The sequence below is a fragment of the Vigna umbellata genome, chromosome 1 (genome assembly GCF_029865625.1).
Source record: "Vigna umbellata cultivar VRB3 chromosome 1, Vumbellata_1.0, whole genome shotgun sequence".
Taxonomy (NCBI): domain Eukaryota; kingdom Viridiplantae; phylum Streptophyta; class Magnoliopsida; order Fabales; family Fabaceae; genus Vigna; species Vigna umbellata.
In genome coordinates, this window is record NC_142165.1 from 106,142,947 (window position 1) to 106,163,015 (window position 20,069).

Below are 20,069 nucleotides of genomic sequence, written 5' to 3' on the forward strand. Positions count from 1 at the left end.
TCCTCATATTTTCAACTGTTTCAATTGGATTATAATATTTGTAAAATTGAGTTTCGGTCCATTAAATCTTCACAGACGGCGTTAAATGAGGCTGACGTGTTGCATGCTGATCTCAAAGTGTTTGATTGTGTGGAATTTTTATTTAATTTAAGCCATTATGACATGACAAAGGGTTTTACTTATTTTCATATTAGGAATTTACTTATCTTCAAATTAAGCCAAAAACTGAATCAGTTTAAAGGTCCACCATCGCTGCCACCACCGACAGTCACCATTTTCACCATTACGCCTAAACCCTCTTCAACCCCAATCTCCAATCAGTCCTTGCATCATCCAAACACAACTTCGAACCACCAAATATCAGATCCCTTCCTCAGATGAACAATCCCAAATATCCCCAATCGCAGTGATAAGCCGGAGGACGAAAACCATAGTCCCCGTAGAGACATTGCCGCTGAGACGCCCACTGGCCCAAAAGATCCACTCCAAAACGCAGATACCAATGCTAACGACAACCGGCTCCGTCATGTCGGTGGCGACACTCAAATCGTCGTGGTCCACCGCTCCATCTCCTTCTCCGCCCTCATTCCGCGTCGGCTCCCAACTCTTCGCCCTCACGTGCCGCCACACTCGCCTCGTCGTCAACGACCGGACCCTCTAGAGGAAATTCAAGATCCCCTGTTACCGCAACGACGAATGCTACCTCGAGGAGCATTACTTTCCCACGCTCTTGTCCATGGCATATCCTGATGGCTGCCCCAAATACACACTCACCAAAATTAATTGGACCGGCACCGTCAACGGTCACCCTTATACTTACTGTCATCTTCAATAATTGAAATTTCAAGCAAGGTACGTTTTTTTTTTCTTTCCTCGTGTTATTTTATTTTATTTTTATTATAGTCAAAAATTATTAGAGGGTGGGTGTTTCCATCTTCAGCTTTATATATTGGAATCTAGGTTTTGATGCTTGTGTTATGTGTTTTCTCTGGATGATGATATTTCTAGGGGTTTAAAGTTAGGAATTACTTTTTCTGAATTTTCAATGCACAAAATGAAGGAGGAAGAATTTAACCAGAATCAGCTTGATCGATTATGTCGTTGACCTCATTTGGAGACTCACTACTGCATCCCCCTCCCAACAACTATAATTCCAGATAACCCCATCAAGTAGATATAAATCGACTCCAAAAAGCGTCGACTTTTCTGACTCAAAAAAACCACAAATCCCTTTTGTTTTCTTCTGTGTTTGGCATCTAGGTTCTGACAAGGAAAACCCACTTAAGTCATTGTTCCCAAAAAGTTAAGAACAAAGTGAAAGGCCCAGCAAAAGTCTTTACTCTGCACAACTCGCAGGGTCGAAGGAAAATCAAGCAAACAACCTCTACCGCCGCCCAGAACGAGAAGAAAAAGTGATGGAGAATAGCGTTGGTAGCTGCGTTTTGGAGACAGTGGAGGATGATGAAGACAGTGAAGGATGATGAAGACTTTGAATCCCTAATTAAATCTTGTGCCATGTCATAAATTATTCACCTAAAAAAATGACATAATATAATAGTGCCTCATCAGCATTTTAAGTATGCACCACGTCAGCTCAAGTTAACATCGTCTGGGACAACTTAACGGATAGGGTAAAATTGGCTCAATTTTATAAATATTATGACCCAATTGAGACAACTGGAAATATGAGGACCTAACTGAGATTCCCATACAAACACGAGGATCATCCGATGATTTAAACCAATAATCTACCAAGTAACATTCAATTTTAATATAATAATATTATTAAAATAAAACATCATAAAATCAACAATTAAAAATAAACTATAATATATTATTATAATTATCCAAAATTATAATTATAATAACATGATAAATTTTTAAATATGTATGTGCAACTCAAATAAATCTATAACAAGATAAAAGAGATTTAAAGTCTTTCCAACAGTTGTATAACCTAAACACTATAATTTATAAACTAGACACTTGTCTCAATATCTTCCTTATAAGGTATATAATAACTTATTTCCTCATCTGCTCACACTAAGTGATCATAGCAAAAAAAGAAAACAAACACAAGCACAAAAGAAAATAAACTAATTTACAAAAAGAAAACAAACATATAATAAGTAAACAAACTGCATCACAATGCAATACACTTCAAATGGTCATAGATAAATGAACGTTTAAAGACTCTTTTAAACTCAATTATTCAGATATATTCATTGATATTGAATCTTTAAATATTGTACACTTTGTTGGAAACATGTAGCGAAATGTTTTGTGAACAAACAATAGCCAAGAGGAGAAGGGGTGAATTAGTTTTACGACTAAAACTATGTCTTTTTAAAAAAAAAATCTTTCTTTTTTAAGAAATAACTTAACAACACTGATAATCACATCATATTATAACAAATAAATAAAAGAATATAACAAAAGATAAGCTTACACAAGTGATTTTTGTACTGGCTCAGATAAAAAAGATCTTACGTCAAATTGTTAATCTCTCTAAGGCCTTGTTCTTTTGAGTGGATTTGAATATAAATTTTTTTGTCGTTTATTTGAGCGAATTTGGAGGTAAATGAGAGTAAACTTGGAAATAAATTTTTTTAATTTGTCACATCAATACAATTCTATACTAATTCTCACAAACTTTATTTCTAAATTCACTCTCATTTACCTCCAAATTCACTCAAATAAACGACAAAAAAATTTATCTTCAAATCCTCTCAAATCCCCTCAAATCCACTCAAAAAGAACAAGGCCTAAAAGAGGAATTAATTAATAACTAATAATAAACCATAACTTACAACAACAAAGTAGAGTAGAGGTTTTGAGTTCACCTCTCTTGACTAATAGGAGATGACCAACACTTCATTTTGACACATAACACATAAAATGATGAACAAATTGACTTTACTACAACAAATATGATCTTCACTTAGACACACTAATACAAACACTTCCTATAACCAACACAAACTTCACAAGCTTACAATTAAAGCACAAAGAGTTCAAGTAAAAATACTTTAATTCTCAGACATATTAAGTGGTTTGAAAGTGTCCAGAAGGTATTTATAGGCTCAGTTCAAAATAAGGTAAGAAGTTGAAGAGTTTATTCACAACTTCCACTGATAATCGATTATCCAAGGTGATAATCGATTATTGGCGAACCATTTTGAAAGTTATTTTTCCTTAGATAATTGATTATCCCAAGTGATAATGGATTATCTGCGAGCCATTTCAAGAGTTATTTTTCTGGGATAATCAATTATCCCAATTGATAATTGATTATTTTAGATAACCTTGCAATTTCTTATTTTAATTGGGATGATTAATTATCTCAAGTGATAATTGATTATTCTAGCGTGTTTCTGAAATAATGTTTTATTCTTGAGCTCTCTTTAACCTGTTTTGCATCTTGAAAAACCTAAGTCTACAATATAATTACAAATATTACAAAAGCTTTAATTGAATAACAGTTTTTCTATACTTCAAACTTAAGGTTAACTTCATCATCAAAACTCTTTTGACTTCAATTCAACCTCATTGCCAACACACTTGTTTGTTTCTCTATAGAGTCATTGTCAATAAGTTTCACTCTTCCACATACAAGGTTAGTCATTACCTCATCTTAGGCCATGAGAAAGCTAAGACCTCTTGCTACTCTCACAATATAACATACAAAGATATCATACCTTAATTCAAACTCATTCATCATTCACAATACATCAACATGCATACTTTACACTTTATATCATACTCTCTTAAGAATATTACACAATAACTTAACACATGTGCAAATATTTTGGGATTTTAAAAAATAAAACTGCAACTTCCACAAAACTTTGAAAATCATATATGGTCTTACATTCAAATTAAATATAATTGAACCGATAATGTAATGCAAAAGAATAAACTCAATTAAGTAATTGTGAAAAAAAATTATTCACCAAACAAGCAATAGAAGTTAAAGTTGTCAACAACCTAAACTACGAGAATCTTACGCAAAAAAAATGCTTTGACTACGTATCTCTAATCAAATATTCAAACAATCAAATCAAGAAAAAATATATCTAAAATTAGATATCAAAATTTTAACTCGATATGATAATTAATGAAGTTGGAACGTCATTTTTTCCAATATTACTCAAAATAGAAAAACATGGTGACACTAGAAAACAAAGTGACACCAGAATAATAAACTATTTATTTAAGCTTTAATCAATTAATTTAATACCTTTTAAGTTAATCCTCATTTAAAAGAGTTTTAATACTTTAAAAGATTTGGATTCTTAACTCAGGTAATGTTGGATTACTCAATTCCAGGATCATGTAGAAACATTCCTGTTTTCATGCTTTCCTCAACTCAACTACATATAAATTACATATTTATACACTATTTTCAACTAAAATATCAATTTCACCATCTAAGAACACCAAGCATGTCACAAAACATAACTTTAATATATCACATATCACAATATGAGGCTTAACAAATTTAACATATCTTCCAATTAACACAAATCAACATAATCAAATACTCAATATCAACAAAAATGTAGAACAAAGCTCACTGTGTAAAAACTAAAATTAATTTTTCTAAAGACAACTTAAAACTGTTCTAAAATCCCAAACCATCTTCAAACTGAAATTATGTTCTATCTACATATAATTTTAGTCATGCAAACCCCTATACATATTATCTTAATCTATTTTAATTTCTACACTAACCATTTTTAATATCTTTCAGTCTAAAATTATAAATATATATATATATATATATATATATATATATATATATAATAGTTAAAATAGATGTCTTTTAAATATAAGTTTAATTAATTTATAAGAACACAACATGTAATTAAATGTTATTATTATTTTAAAAGTTATAAATAATTGTAATTTATAATTAAATTTATCTGTTAACATTTTCTTTTATATTAGTTCTAAATTAAAGGTTATTTATTAGTTTAGTTTATTGATCAATTTTACAGATATTATATACGTGTACATTAATAAATATCATATCTCCTGCTACACTTTTTTTCTATATTTTTTTTTGTTTTACATCATCTTATTCTTATTGTTTTCACGGTGAGATTTCAATATAATTTGGTTCGTACACAATTAAAATATGGATGTAACATTTTTCTTGTTCTATTTATCAATTGAGTGCGAATGAGTCCTAAACAAGGTGTATTCCTATTGTTATAAGGGTTAAATATGTTTTGTCCTTTAAGTATCACCACTGATTTTTAGTTTTAGTCTTTACTTAAAACTTTGATGATTTTTAGTCCTCATAGTATTGAAACATGTAATATTAGTCCTTAAAAATAGACGGCGTCAACTTTTTGTTGATCTGACAAACGACAAGGCCACATCTTCTGCCAGCTTCCGTCTTAAGTATCTCTCACGTTGGTTGTTTAATTTGTGGAATGAGATTAAGTGATTGGCACGTGTGTGGGTGATTGAAATTAGATTATAAAAGTTGGGTTCTTCTTCATCATCTCAGTTGGGGCAAAGCTGGGTTCTTCTTCGTCATCTCAATCTTCTGCGTGTGAATATAAGTATTGGAGATTCTGCGTGTGACTAAACCTGAAAGAAACATCACACACAGTGAGATGGGTTTCGCTCTTATTTAATTTTTTCAAAATGATTTATGATATTTAATACTTTGCTGTGATATTTAATCCATTCATAGCCTTTTTATAGTCCATAAAAAACAAACTCATAAGTCCTCCTGCAAACACATCTTGCCAATGATGCCAATAGTCATCCACTCGTGAGATTCCAACCATGCAAGCAGTAAAAAGAGGAAGAAAAACAATGCATAATTTTGCTATGTGCCCTTTTTGATCAAAAGCTTTAATCTTTCCCATTAGGTACAGAGAGAGAAAACCTAGACCAGCAAAGGACCCTGCAGAACAACATTTATCAGAAAAAGGCTTATACGTAAACAATTTTCAATACAAAGGAGCTAGTAATCTGATGAATAATTAATTTTCTGATAAACTAAGTAAAATAATATTTACCAATTTCCCAATCTTCAAAACAGTCTTCCTATTATGAAAAGCAAGGTCGCTTTTAGCTAACATTATGCTTCTAATATAATTATAATGAACATTATGAGAAGAGCAAAATACTTTCGTGCCCACCCAAACCCTAAATCCCCAATACTTATATTCACACGCAGAAGAGCAAAACAATATGTATCATCTTACCTCCTCAACAAGACAAACTCCAACCTTCAACTGAGATGACGAAGAAGAACCCAACTTTGCCCCCAATTGAGATGACGAAGAAAAACCCAACTTTCGTAATCTGATTTCAATCACCCACACACGTGCCAATCACTTAATCTCATTCCACAAATTAAACAAGCAACGTGACAGATATTTAAGACGGAAGCTGGCAGAAGACATGGCCTCGTCATTTGCCAAATCAACATGGCAGATATTTAAGGACTAATATTACATGTTTCAATACTACGAGAACTAAAAGCCATGAAAGTTTTGAGTAGGGACTAAAACAAAAAATCAGTGATACTTAAGGATGAAAAATATATGTAACCCTTGTTATAAAATATAAAATATAACATTATAATTAGGCTGTCCAGATACCGAAATTTTGCCGGCTAGATTTTTGTTTCTTAATTAATTTATTGTAAATGCACAAAATTGTTATAATAATATATAGAATAATTTTGGACTGTAAAATAATTATTAATATTTTTCATCTAAGTTAACAGGAAAGGTCTCTTTATACCTTTAATTTAAAAAATGTTACGAGAATTATCACTCAAGTACATGAAATTATATGAAATTATTCCCTTGTACCTAGAGTTAAATATATTTTTAATATTTAAATTTTGATTTTTATCTGAAATTTTAATATATTTTATTTTTAAATTTAAAAATAAATAAATAAAATTTATTTTAATTTAATTATGCTAAATTTTTTAAAGTGTTAAATTTTCAAACTGACATTAAAGTAAAAACGTATTAAACATTATAAACAATTCAACCATTAACATACCAGACATTTATCAAGTCAAAAAATTTAAAATAATTAAATTAAAAATAATATATTTATTATTTTTTAAGTTTTAAAATCAAAATTTCAAAATAGATAAATTTTAATTTCGTCTTAAATTTAAAAGACTAATTAAAAACAATTTAAATTTTCTATTTATTTATTTTTTATTTTGTCAATCCTTCCTCGACAAACAAATGAATAAATATTTGATCCAAATGCATATAATTGATGCATACAAAATTTAGTGGATTAGAAATAAAGGGAAAAAACCAATACCATCTTATGCTATCCCTTTTTCTTTAGTAGTCAATTATCATTATTTTTTTAGGAAAAAAACTATTTCAAATCAAATGTAATGATAGTGACAAATTTAGAAGGACGGATTCACCTTGTCTTTGTCTTTCCATACATATCTAATATCTTTGTATGTGAGTATCATAAATTTGATTCAATATATTTCTTTTATTATATATTTATAATATAATTAAAATGAGAATATTATTTATAACAAGTACTTTTTTAATGAATATTCATAAAAAGAATTAATCAAACAGAACTTGTTAAATTATATCAATTCAGTCATGCCAACTTATAACTTTTTACCTTACATCAGCCTAAAATAAAACAAAAAACGAACAAGTTATAAACAAATTAAAGATTTTATTGTGTACAATACAAATAAGTCCAAAATACATACACTGGAAGAAATAATTTATCATGAACTTTACAGGTATTATTAAAATAATGGGAGTGAAACATATTCTAGAAATCTTTTAAATTTTCTGAAAGAATATGAATGTATATTTCCATTTAATTATAAACTATACAATGAATTTATTCACTCTAATAATAAATACTTAAAAATTATACGTTTTTAAAATTAATTGATTATATTAGTTGAATAAATACAACTGAATTTGAATTTTAAGACCTGAAATTTGAATATTTAAATAAAAAGGACTTCACAAAAAATAATAAGTCAATATTTAAAAAAAATGATTTAATAAAATTGTAGTCTTTTATTTTCTTTTGTCTATATTCTAGTTTCTTAATTTATTTAAAATAAAGATATTTGGTATCTTAGTTTAGAAAATCCATAAATTTGAGTTAAAATATACAAAAAAGAAAAAACTAAAAAAGCAACATATATTATTTTTAACACACAAAGCAAAACATGAAAATTGTATATAACTTAAAATAATATCAGTGAAACAGACTACAGTAGAAAACAAAAAAGCTATTGTGTAATGACAGTTAGCAGTTTTTTCGAAACTGGTGGTCCGTGATCGTCTATTTAGTTTTAGTAATTTAACAATCTTTCTCGATTTTCAACGATACAGATAAAGTAGTAAATTGTGTCTGAGACAATGGAGATTCCTTTAGTTGAACTAAACAACGAGGCATGATGACAATGTGGTCACACTCACTCAATATAAGAACTCACATTCATCATCACTCTTCAGTCTAAGTAGTCAGCACAGAAAAAAAGCACATTTTGATGTCACATAATCTGTTCCTAATTTCTCTCTTGTCTTTTTTAAGGCAGCCACTCCCACCTCCTCTTCCCTTTTCTCCTCACTTCCTAAAAAAACATACAATTTTTCTTCTTCATCTTCTTCCTATCATATAAATTCTCAAGCTTGTGAGAAAATGCTCCTTCAAGTTTCAATCTTTCTCTTCTGGGGTGCCAAAGTTTGTTGTTTTACTGTTCCTTGATGTGTTTTTTCAGGTGGGTTTGTAAATTGGACGTTGTTGCAACACGTTATATTTTAATTCATGGAGGCTGAGTTTGGGCGTAAGAATCAGTACTTGTATGGACCTGTGGTGTCAGGAATGAAGAAAGCTGTTGGGAATGGGAAGAGGAGTTTGGAATGGGATTTGAATGATTGGAAATGGGATGGTGATCTTTTCACTGCTCAGCCTCTCAATTCAGTGCCATCAGACTGTAGGAGTCGCCAGTTTTTCCCACCACATCCTGAAATTCCGGCGAAAAAGGCCAATCTTGGAAACGATTTCTCTTCTTCTTTAATCAACCAAGGTGAGGGAAAGAAAGATTTGGAGAAAAGGAGGAGGTGTGTTATAGGGGAAGGTGAAGGGGAGGGGATGAATGATGAAGGTGGTTCTCTTAGTTTGAACCTTGGGGGTCACGGTTACCCTTTCATGGTGGAAGGAGAGGAAAAAAGTGGAAAGAAGACAAAGGTTATTGGGACTACTACTGCTGCTGCTACCATCTCTAACCGTCCTGTTTGTCAGGTGCAGGATTGTACGGCTGATCTTGGTAATGCCAAGGATTACCACCGTCGGCACAAGGTTTGTGATGTTCATTCTAAGGCCACTGTGGCACTAGTGGGAGATGTTATGCAACGTTTCTGTCAACAGTGTAGCAGGTCAGTTAGGTTGCTTGCAATCAGATATTTTCTTGGTGTTTAAACAATTCATATTTGTGCTGTGATCTTGAAATTAACAATTTGTGAGCCTTCAGAAAGGGGAAGATTCTCTATTTCTTGTCGTTTAAATCCTAAGTGAAAGTTGTTACAAAAAACTTCACTTTTAGAATAAACAAGAATTTCATGGCACTTACCAACCTTTGTACTCAAGTTGGATGTAACTCTTAAAATTGTGGCAGGTTTCATGTCCTTCAAGAGTTTGATGAAGGGAAGAGAAGTTGTCGTAGGCGTCTGGCAGGCCATAACAGGAGGAGGAGGAAAACTCATCCCGATGTTACTGTTGTTAACGAAGGATCTCATAACGATGGAAGGGGCAGTAGCTATCTGTTGATGAGTCTGTTACGGATACTGACCAATTTGCATAGTGAGTATTCGTGACAATATAAGTTTATCTATTTGGCATTCTTTACAATTTATTTATTTTGCTGTTACAATATGAAACTGTAATGATGATGAATGTGAGCTGCTTGTCGGTGCTGTTTGAAAGTCTTTTAGTGGTAAAATCTTATATAGGTAAGGTCTCATCCGTATTGATGCTAATTTAGAGAGTTTGAACCCATTAGATTGTGGAGTTAGATGAATGGTTTATTGCGCAGTCTAGTTTTTCAATTGATTTTCTTGTATTTTTATGGTCATCATGGCAAACCATGTCAAAGGTGCAGTTGTATTTATTGTTTCTTTTCCATAATAGCTTGATGACATGAGGAGTCTATTTTTCTCCTAAGCTAAGTTTCCTCTAAAAGTTCAAATGTTCAACTCCAGTTAGCTTTAACAGCATTACTTGACCTTTCTGCTATACTCTAGACTCCCGTCTACCTAAGTAGGAGTAGAGGGTTTGCATAGAGAGTTAGGCACTTGACCTTTGACATCTTGTCAGGAATCATACCAGATTGAAATTGATTCTCCAAATTGTGATTGGCCCAAAGTATTTGATAAAAATGTATGATAATAGTAATTAAATTGTATCATCATATACTCTTCTTGTTACATGTGCCTTCTGATAAATTTTTGGCACATTCCTGTGGCAAAGCTAGAAAGCCTGAAGGTTTTGTCTGCTGGATCATTGCTTGAAAGCGAAAATAGTTACTTATGACTTGATGTCATCATTGGAATACTTATTTGACCTTCATTGTTGTAATCCTTTTGCATTTCACCTTCATCCTGGATGTCATCATTGGAATACTTATTTGACTCCACAGATTATGCCTTCTATATATTGCAGCAAATGGCTCAGATCAGACAAGGAACCAGGATATACTCTCTCATCTTCTGAGAAACTTGGAAAGTCTGGCTGCTCCAAATAATGATAGAACTTTAGCCTCCTTATTGGAGAACTCTAAAGGTTTGTTAAATGCTGGGACACCTGGAGGTGCTCATGATGAACCCAAACTTAATTCAAACACTCCTGAAGCTTCCAGACCGTCTGGTTCTTCCATTCAGATTGATAATGGCTTCATCAGTCAGGACCCTCTAATATCCATGGCACAGTGTGAAACAAGGCCTACTAATGGTGGAGTAGAAAATTTGAGACCACCTTCAGGTGATGGTGGAATAGAAAATTTGAGACCACCTTCAGGAGCACCATTCTCAAGTATAAGTCAATCAAAGGGAAATCTTCCATGCCAATTAACTGCTACTGAGACTACACTTAGAAGGAACAACTTAAATAACGTTGACCTGAATAACGTATACAGTGATGTGCAGAATACTGATGAGAATCATAAGAAGCCTTATCCTCATGTAGCATCAGAGATGGGATCTAGTGATCTTCCCTCATGGTTGCAATGTGCTTCTCTCAAATCAAGTCCTCCACAGACTAGCAGAAACTCAGATTCAACCTCTAACCAATCACCATCTGGTTCCAGTGGAGAAGCTCAGGTATATTCTTGGTCTAATTTAAATTCATTTCCTTATTTCTGAATAATTTAGTGATTCTGCTCTTTACCTTTGTACCAAAATATTTACGGTCGTTTAAAAGATTGTTTATATATGGTTACTGATAAAGATACTACTTTGCCAGGACCATTATTTGAGGTCTGTTTCTCTGGTGCATCTGACTTTTTATTGGTGTGTGGGTCTGTTTTTGATGGCTGTCTCAGAAGATTTATTTATTGAAATGTTGTTTGTTAACTGTTTGCAGAGTCGCACAGATCGAATTGTTTTTAAACTTTTTGGAAAGGATCCAAGTAATTTTCCCCTTCTTCTTCGTTCACAGGTACTTTCTTGTGACATGAAATTGCTGCAGACAATTTACAGCAATGTTTCTTTTTTCTGTGTTTGATTTACATTCTCTTTTGTGTTTCAGATTCTCAACTGGTTATCCCACAGTCCCACCGAGATAGAGAGCTATATAAGGCCAGGTTGTATCATATTAACGATATATCTTTGTCTTGAAAAATCTGCATGGGAAGAGGTATTGTTTAATATAATGCTACAATACTGGTTGCCAGATGAATACATTTGAAAAGGAGAAATAATTTAAATGTGTTTATTACTATTTTGATATTGCAGCTCTGCTGTAATCTAGGATCCAGCTTGAGAAAGCTTCTTAGCTCGTCAAATGATACATTTTGGAGAACAGGGTGGGTATTTGCAAGGGTGCAGCACTCTGTGGCTTTTCTGTATAACGGTTTGTTCTCCCTTATACTGTGTTGTGTGAGCATTCCTCTCATGTGATTGCAGTTTTAGTATCCTGAAGAAATATGTTGTTAATTATCTCTCCTGCAGGTCAGGTAGTCTTAGATGTGCCCTTGTGTCTCAAAAGCTCACATCATTGTACGATTTCATGCATTAAACCACTTGCTGTTCCTGCAAGTGCTAGGGCTCACTTTATTGTGAAAGGTTGCAACCTTTCCCAGTCTAGTACAAGGTAAATCCCTTTACATCAATTCAAAATTGTTAACTTAATGAAAGGTTCTAGCAAGAGGAGAGTATCTGTGCACAGGAAGAAGCTTATGTTGAACTACACAGTACTTAATTTTGTTCCATGCATATCATGCTGCAGGATGTACAATATCATAAGAAGGGATGTGAAAAAAAAGAAGAGACCATAATGTATTTTTGTTTCCCTGGATTTTAGCACCTTTGAATATTTATTGGGTGGAATTTTGAAAGAAAATGTTGCTTCAGATTCTAATAACTGTCAGTAGTACTGATCTAGCCACTGACATAATTTTATACAGGAATCATAGAGATTTTTATTTTGAGGGGAGGGGGTGGACACTTTTACCTTAGTTCAAGGGTATAAATTAGATTTTAATCTTCGTGTTCTATGTAGGATTTTGGATATAGGGAAGATCCTAGTTTTAAATTGTGTTTGTTGGGATTAGCCCAGATGTTGATCTGTTGCTAATGATTTCCAGGTTGCTCTGTGCACTTGAAGGGAAGTATGTGGTACATGCTAGTTGTCATGATTTGATTGGTGAAGCTGATGAATCCATTCAGCATCTCAACTTCTCTTGTCATATACCAAATGTAACTGGGAGGGGTTTTATTGAGGTGCTATCACTTTATCACACTCCAAAATTTTTCAATGGGGTTTTCTTTGAAATATGCCTTAGTTTCATTTTGAAAGCTTATCCTGTAAACTTACTGAAATTAACAGAAACATCTGGCGCATACTTCGGACATGTCATTTGTGTCATGAATAACTCCTTCATTAATGATTCAATATTGCTGTTGTTGATGTCTGCCATTTGGTTCTTATAATAGCTCTTGGAAACTTGGTAGCTTTCGGTTAACCTTAGTCCATGTAGTATAGGTTTCCTTATAAACTCTTTAAAATAATCTTTTATGAACAAGGTTGAAAATTCCACATTGATTATATGACCAAATTATAATATATAATTAAATGCAAATCTTATTTTAAAAGTTGTTTTAAGTTTAAAGTGTCTATTTTATAAGAATGAAAATCATGTAAAACACTTCTCATGCATGTTTTCCAACAAAGAAAGCACAAAAGTAGCTTTTGGAAATTAAATCTATAGATGTGAGATAGCTTTTTCTATTTTTCTAGTTTCTGAAAATACATTTTGATGATAAATGGTGTCAGGTGGAAGACCATTGTCTTAGAAGCTGTTCCTTTCCATTTATAGTTGCAGAGAAAGAAGTCTGTTCAGAGATCTGCAAGCTGGAGAATGTGATTGAGGCTGCTGAAACCACTAATGATTTCCAGATTAAAAACCAAAAAATGGAAGAAAAGACTCAAGCTCTTCATTTCTTGCAAGAAATGGGTTGGCTTCTTCATAGAAGTCGTGTGAAAGTTAGGCTAGGTCCCACGGCTCCTATCCATGATCTCTTCCAATTTAATCGGTTCACGTGGCTTGTTGACTTCTCTATGGACCATGGTTGGTGTGCTGTGATGAAAAAACTATTGGATATTATATTTGATGGGGGTGTTGATGCAGGAGAACAGGCCTCCATTGAGCTTGCATTGTTAGACATGAGTCTTCTACACAAAGCCGTGAAGAGAAACAATAGACCTATGGTAGAACTACTATTAAGATTTGTGCCAGTTAAAACATCAGATGGTGCTGACAGTGAGGTGAAGCAAGTTGAAAAGGCATCCGACAGATTCTTATTTAGACCTGATACTGTTGGGCCAGCTGGATTGACTCCTCTTCATGTTGCAGCAACTATGAGAGGCTCAGAGAACGTGTTGGATGCATTAACTGATGATCCAGGAATGGTAATTCCTTTATTGTCTCTATTATGTAACTTTATGTTTTCTCATGCTTTTGCATTGTACTACTTCAAACTATGGGGGAAAAGGGGAAATGACTACAAGGAAAAACTAGTTTTTTCTCCTCCTTTTCACCTGAATTTTGGAATGTGTGGATAGAATGGGAAGAGAAATGAGGTGACCTTTGCTTTCAATATAATGGTTTCTAGTAGGTGCACTCATTGAATAAGCGTGAGAATACATATGTCCATGGAAACTTGCATGGTTTTCTGTATATTTTAAGTACACAATGCTTTCAACCTTATGTCTGTTGTGTTCAGGTAGGAATTGAAGTATGGAAAAGTGCCCGAGATAGTGCAGGTTTGACCCCTAACGACTATGCATGTCTTAGGGGCTATTACTCTTACGTTCAACTTGTCCAGAGGAAGACAAACAAAAAAGGTGAAAGACTACATGTGGTTGATATCCCTGGCACTGTTGCAGACAGTGGTATCAGAAAGCAGAAGCAATCAGGTAAAGTTTCTAGCTTACAGACAGAGAAGATTGAAAGCACAGAAATGGGAAGTAACTGCAGGGTGTGCCAACAGAAGTTGGTTTATGGTGGCATAAGAACTGGTGTGGTTTATAGGCCAGTCTTGCTGTCCATGGTGGCCATAGCAGCCGTGTGTGTCTGTGTGGCTTTGCTCTTCAAAAGCTCACCTAGAGTTTACTATGTGTTCCAGCCTTTCAACTGGGAATCATTGGAGTATGGAACAGTATAATGCAGTCTATCAGCTGTTTTCCTGCTGTAGCTGCACCTTTTTTTAGTTTACAAGTGAAAGTCTTAGATTTTGAGTATATAGAGTATACTCAATATATATATATATATATATATATATATATATAAAGGTTGAAGCTTCACATGTTCTGAACAGAATCTTGATCATGCAACCTGTTAAATATGTGGCCAACGCTATGTTAACATTGTGTGGAATGAAAGGGATAAACAGACATACTTGTATGAACATACTTAAACAAACAAACAAAGGGATGATCACAGAAGAACGGTGTATGAATCTCAATAAATGTCTCAGGTGCACATGAACATACTTAATATTTATTTTATATAACTTAAATCTATATTTACCTATATATTTTTTTTCCTCTTAATTTACAAAATTATCATCTCGTTTTAATATGATTTTTATTTTATATGTTCACAAAACAAAATGGTGAAAATAACTATTTTTTCTATTTTCTGTATAGTTTTTTTTTCTGTTAATTTTAAACAGATACTTTGCTGGTTGACTTTGTTATTTTGAGCCCATTCCTTCTAGAAATTGACTTTTATACGAATCTTTGATAACATGAAACAAATTGAAAATAGAGTAACAATTATAGAAGATAAAAGTTTTGATTGAAAGTATAAACACAAGACATTAAAACAAAAGTAAATCTAGCTAAAATTTCACTAAACAGAATTGATCATTTTTCTTCTTTCTACTTTTCCTTCAATTGAATGTTACATTTCTGTTTTTTTTTTTTATTTCCATCCACCCAAATAAAATGGCTAATTGGTTGATGAAAAAAAACATGAAAGAAAACAACTACAGAGTGATATTATGTTAATGCTATTTGTTTAAATATAGAAAGAAAATATATATGCCAAAAGTAAAACAAAAACAATATTAGTGTAAAATGACTTAAATATGTAAGAAAAATACTATGACCTATTTTTTATTACTTAAAACTTATTAATTAAAAGAATTTTTTAGTATCATATTATATCTTATAAAAGAATTAAAAGCATTTCATTTTTTATTTTTTTTATTTTTTTGTTATACCTTGTTATCTTTTAAATCAAATACAATACTAGTTTTTGTTATACTAGCATTTTTCTTAATTTATATATCATTATAAAAGATAAAATAATATAAAAAATAATGTCAATACAAACAAAAATTTAATCAGATATTTTATATTCATGTTCTTGAATTCAAATGAAATTTATTATGAATAATTGATATTTTTAAATATTTATTATCTAAAATAATAAAAAATGAGTATTTTAATATTTATTTATAAATTAAATACAGATTCATACATGTATTCGTTTTGTAAGTTAACATTAAAATTTAATTTATATTTTATTAAATTAAAATTTAATTTATATTTTATTAAATTTAATTTAATTAGAATTAAAATTTAATTTATATTTAATAAATATGTTTGTTTTAGTCAAATAGAAGTAGGCACTATGATGTCATTAGCCCTTATCATCTATAATTCTCTCATTCAACTTTTAATATTTTAATTATTTTCCGAATTTTTCATTTTTATACTTATTACTACTTTTTAATTTTATATTCCATTAAATATTTAGCATAGCAAAATGCCTGTCTTTGGAAAAAAAAAAGTTAAAAACAGATAAATAAAATAATAGCATCTTTTATTACAATTTCTTTAGTAGTAGAAGACATAAGTTTAATAATCTCAAATTTAGGCTTTTACATGTTTAATTTAATACATTTACAAAAAATGTGTTATATAGTAATAATTGAATGATAAAATAAAAGAAAGTGAAGTAAAATTCAAGAAAATGTCTTATAATATATTCTTTCTGGAGAAGAAATAAAAAATGGTGCAGTGGATTGATTTAAGGGATGTGAGTCTTCCACACTCGCTTCTTGTTCTTCAGTTATGGCTTCCCTTTCTCTCTCCTTTTCATCTTCCATTGTTCCCTCTTCAATTCCTCACCACAAATCCACCAAAATCCACACTCAAGACTCCACTTTTAGGGTTACCTGCTTCGCCATTTCCTCTCCCCCCTCCAAACCCGTTGTCAAAAAGCGACACTGGAAAAAAGGTGAGTTTCCTGGTACTTCCGAAACATCGTTTGACGATAGTACGAGGAGGACCCCCATCAAGAACATCAAGAGGAAGTTGGAGAAAAAGAACAGTGCGAAGGCATGGGTCAACACTGTCACCGAGTCCTTATCTGAACAAATCGACAAGAAGCAGTGGCTTCAAGCCCTTCAGGTTTTCACAATCAAATTCAACACTTTTACATGTGTATGAGAGGAAATTGAGGGTTTTTTTTTGTAGACTATTTATTTAGTTGCGTCAAATTTAATGTGTGATTGGAGAATAAATAATAGCTGCATTGTTTTTATACTCCTTAAATCACAAACTGACGTTGATAATCTCGTTGACTTAAAGGTTAAAATATAATATTGTCTTCCACCAAAACTTTTTTTTTCTAGTTCAGTTCCTTCTTTTAAAGTTTTAAAAGTCTTTGCTTTGAGCTCTTAGAGTGTAGTTGATCTAATAATAAAATGAAACGTTTTTAAGTTAGGGAACTAAACTAGAACCAAGAACCCAAAAGTGGAAGGTCCTCTTTAGAGCATCTTTTTCCATTGACACTTCTAAGAGAGAAAAAACAAAGAGAAAGAAAAGTTAAACCAGTTTCTTTCCTTAAGTTAAAATTGGCTTATTCATAACTTAAGTATTAGATTTTGGAGGAACTAGTATAAAGTAACTTATAAATTAATTTATGCATATGCTAATTTTAATTCGCATAGAAAATAATTTTTTTTTTTTTTTTTCTTAAAAGTGTTAGTGGAATATTTTTTTTATCATAACAGACTCAAACTATATTTTAGCATATAATAATTACCTTAAAAATCGTACTAAGAAAATCTGATTGATTGATAGCCTAAGAACTTTTAGTGCATGTATCTGATGAACAATTGGTAAGAATTTTACTTAAATATTCAGGTATTTGATATGCTTAGAGAACAAACTTTCTACAAGCCTAAAGAAGGGGCGTATATGAAACTCATTGTGCTGCTTGGAAAATCTGGTCAACCCCACCGTGCCCACCAACTTTTCACCACAATGATTGAAGAAGGTTTAGAACCTACTCCTCATCTGTACACAGCATTGCTTGCTGCGTATTGCAGGAGCAACCTCATTGATGAAGCTTTTTCAGTTCTTAATGAGATGAAGAGGCTTCCTCTTTGCCAGCCTGATGTTTTCACTTACAGTACCTTGATCAAAGTTTGTGTGGATGCTTTCAAATTTGATTTGGTTGAGTTATTGTATGAAGAAATGGCTGAAAGGTCCATCACACCAAACACGGTTACTCAGAACATCGTTTTGGGTGGTTATGGTAAGGCGGGGAAGTTTGATCAGATGGAGAAAGTGCTTTCGAGCATGCTGGAGAGCACTACCTGCAAGCCTGATGTTTGGACAATGAACACCATCATTAGTGTCTTTGGTAACAAGGGTCAGATTGATATGATGGAGAAATGGTATGAAAAATTCCGTAATTTTGGGATAGAACCTGAAACGCGCACTTTTAACATTTTGATTGGCGCCTATGGGAAGAAAAGAATGTATGACAAAATGTCATCTGTTATGGAGTATATGCGCAAGTTGCAATTTCCATGGACAACCTCGACCTATAACAATGTGATTGAGGCATTTGCCGATGCTGGTGACGTGAGGCACATGGAGTGTACATTTGATCAGATGCGTGCTGAGGGTATGAAAGCAGATACCAAAACTTTCTGCTGCCTTATCAATGGTTATGCAAATGCAGGTCACTTTCATAAAGTAATTAGCAGTGTTCAATTGGCTGGAAAGTTTGAGATACCTGAGAATGTTGCCTTTTATAACGCAGTCTTATCTGCATGTGCAAAGGCAGATGATTTGATGGAAATGGAAAGAGTTTTTAAGCGTATGAAAGATAACCAATGTCAACCGGACGAAACAACATACATGATCATGATTGAAGCATATAGAAAAGACGGTATGAATGACAAAATATACTATTTGGAGCAGGAAAAGCAGACATTGATAACTGACAATAAAATAGTGAGCCATTCTGAGGATGAGATCTATTGTTCAGATAGCTAATGAATCTGTATTCCATACTTATTTTATGGGAGCAGCTGCTTATTTTTGTCTTGAAATGGAAGAAGTTACCAGTTGCTGGTTTACGCAATCAAGGTTCAGTTGTCATGGTGAATTACAGAACTTCTGCCTAACTTCTGGTTGCTTGTTGTAAAGTTAAATTTAAGCTTTAAAATCTATTTTATTTTCAGAAAAGAGCTTCAACGTCTGTTTCTTTTTGGTGTACAGGGTTAGTGGATTGATGGTAGAGTTATTAGTTTTTTTGGTCAAATTGAACTTATTCTATATTCAAGTGCTGCTTTTTTTACTCATGCTGCAAGAGTTTCAAAATATCCATGAGTCCCTGCTTTTGTAAAGTATAATACTTCTAGATTGCAATATTATATAACCTGAAAGCAAAACTTACATCAGTTCCATGGATGATGACCTTTGATCTGTCTAAAATTGTATGTGCATTGAATTCTAGGCTAGGGTGTTCGTTGAATTTTGAAGACCAAAAGTGGAAGTAATGCGGAAACTCTGAATTTCCATCTTCAGACTAAACCAAATGGATTTAATATTGTCTGAATGATAGCTGATGTGTTGAAGATTATATAAACTTTATCAAAGTGCAATTTACTTATACTTGTGGTTGTGGCAGCAAAAGAAACAGTGTTTATCTCTTAACTGACAAATATTATTTTCAATGATTTCTAAATACCGATTCCGTACTGGTGTCTGATTATAGGTTTCTTTTATCGGTAAATCTTGTGTCACAATACCTGAACCTTCCATAAATGAAGTAAATCGTGGGTTGTCATCTCTAGTTTGGAGACTCAATATGTAGCTAGTCTATAACAATGACGTAAGGAAATAATAATATTCAGGATCACACCTTTTAAATACATAATATGGTCTACTACGTGTAGTATCTATGCTTTTTTGTTGCTGTTTGTAATATCTGATAGTTTAGGTTGCTGTTTTGAAACTAAATGTAATTATGTTTTCGCTAAAATTGTAGTTCT

General features: G+C 32.4%; 2 protein-coding genes across 2 annotated transcripts; both read left to right on the forward strand.

The window, feature by feature from the left end:
- Positions 1-8,471: 8,471 nt before the first annotated feature.
- LOC124838257 (squamosa promoter-binding-like protein 1) lies at positions 8,472-15,288 on the forward strand. Its single transcript, XM_088105393.1, has 11 exons — positions 8,472-8,683; positions 8,771-9,428; positions 9,668-9,852; positions 10,711-11,366; positions 11,629-11,703; positions 11,794-11,901; positions 12,000-12,117; positions 12,216-12,357; positions 12,851-12,986; positions 13,540-14,175; positions 14,490-15,288. The coding sequence occupies exons 2-11, from the start codon at positions 8,818-8,820 to the stop codon at positions 14,928-14,930; spliced, it is 3,108 nt and encodes a 1,035-aa protein (XP_087961519.1). The 5' UTR covers positions 8,472-8,683; positions 8,771-8,817; the 3' UTR covers positions 14,931-15,288.
- Positions 15,289-16,780: 1,492 nt separating this feature from the next.
- PPR2 (Tetratricopeptide repeat (TPR)-like superfamily protein) lies at positions 16,781-19,376 on the forward strand. Its single transcript, XM_047313832.2, has 2 exons — positions 16,781-17,187; positions 17,926-19,376. Exons 1-2 carry the CDS (start codon positions 16,849-16,851, stop codon positions 19,066-19,068), a joined length of 1,482 nt encoding a protein of 493 aa, XP_047169788.2. The 5' UTR covers positions 16,781-16,848; the 3' UTR covers positions 19,069-19,376.
- The last annotated feature ends 693 nt before the right edge of the window (positions 19,377-20,069 follow it).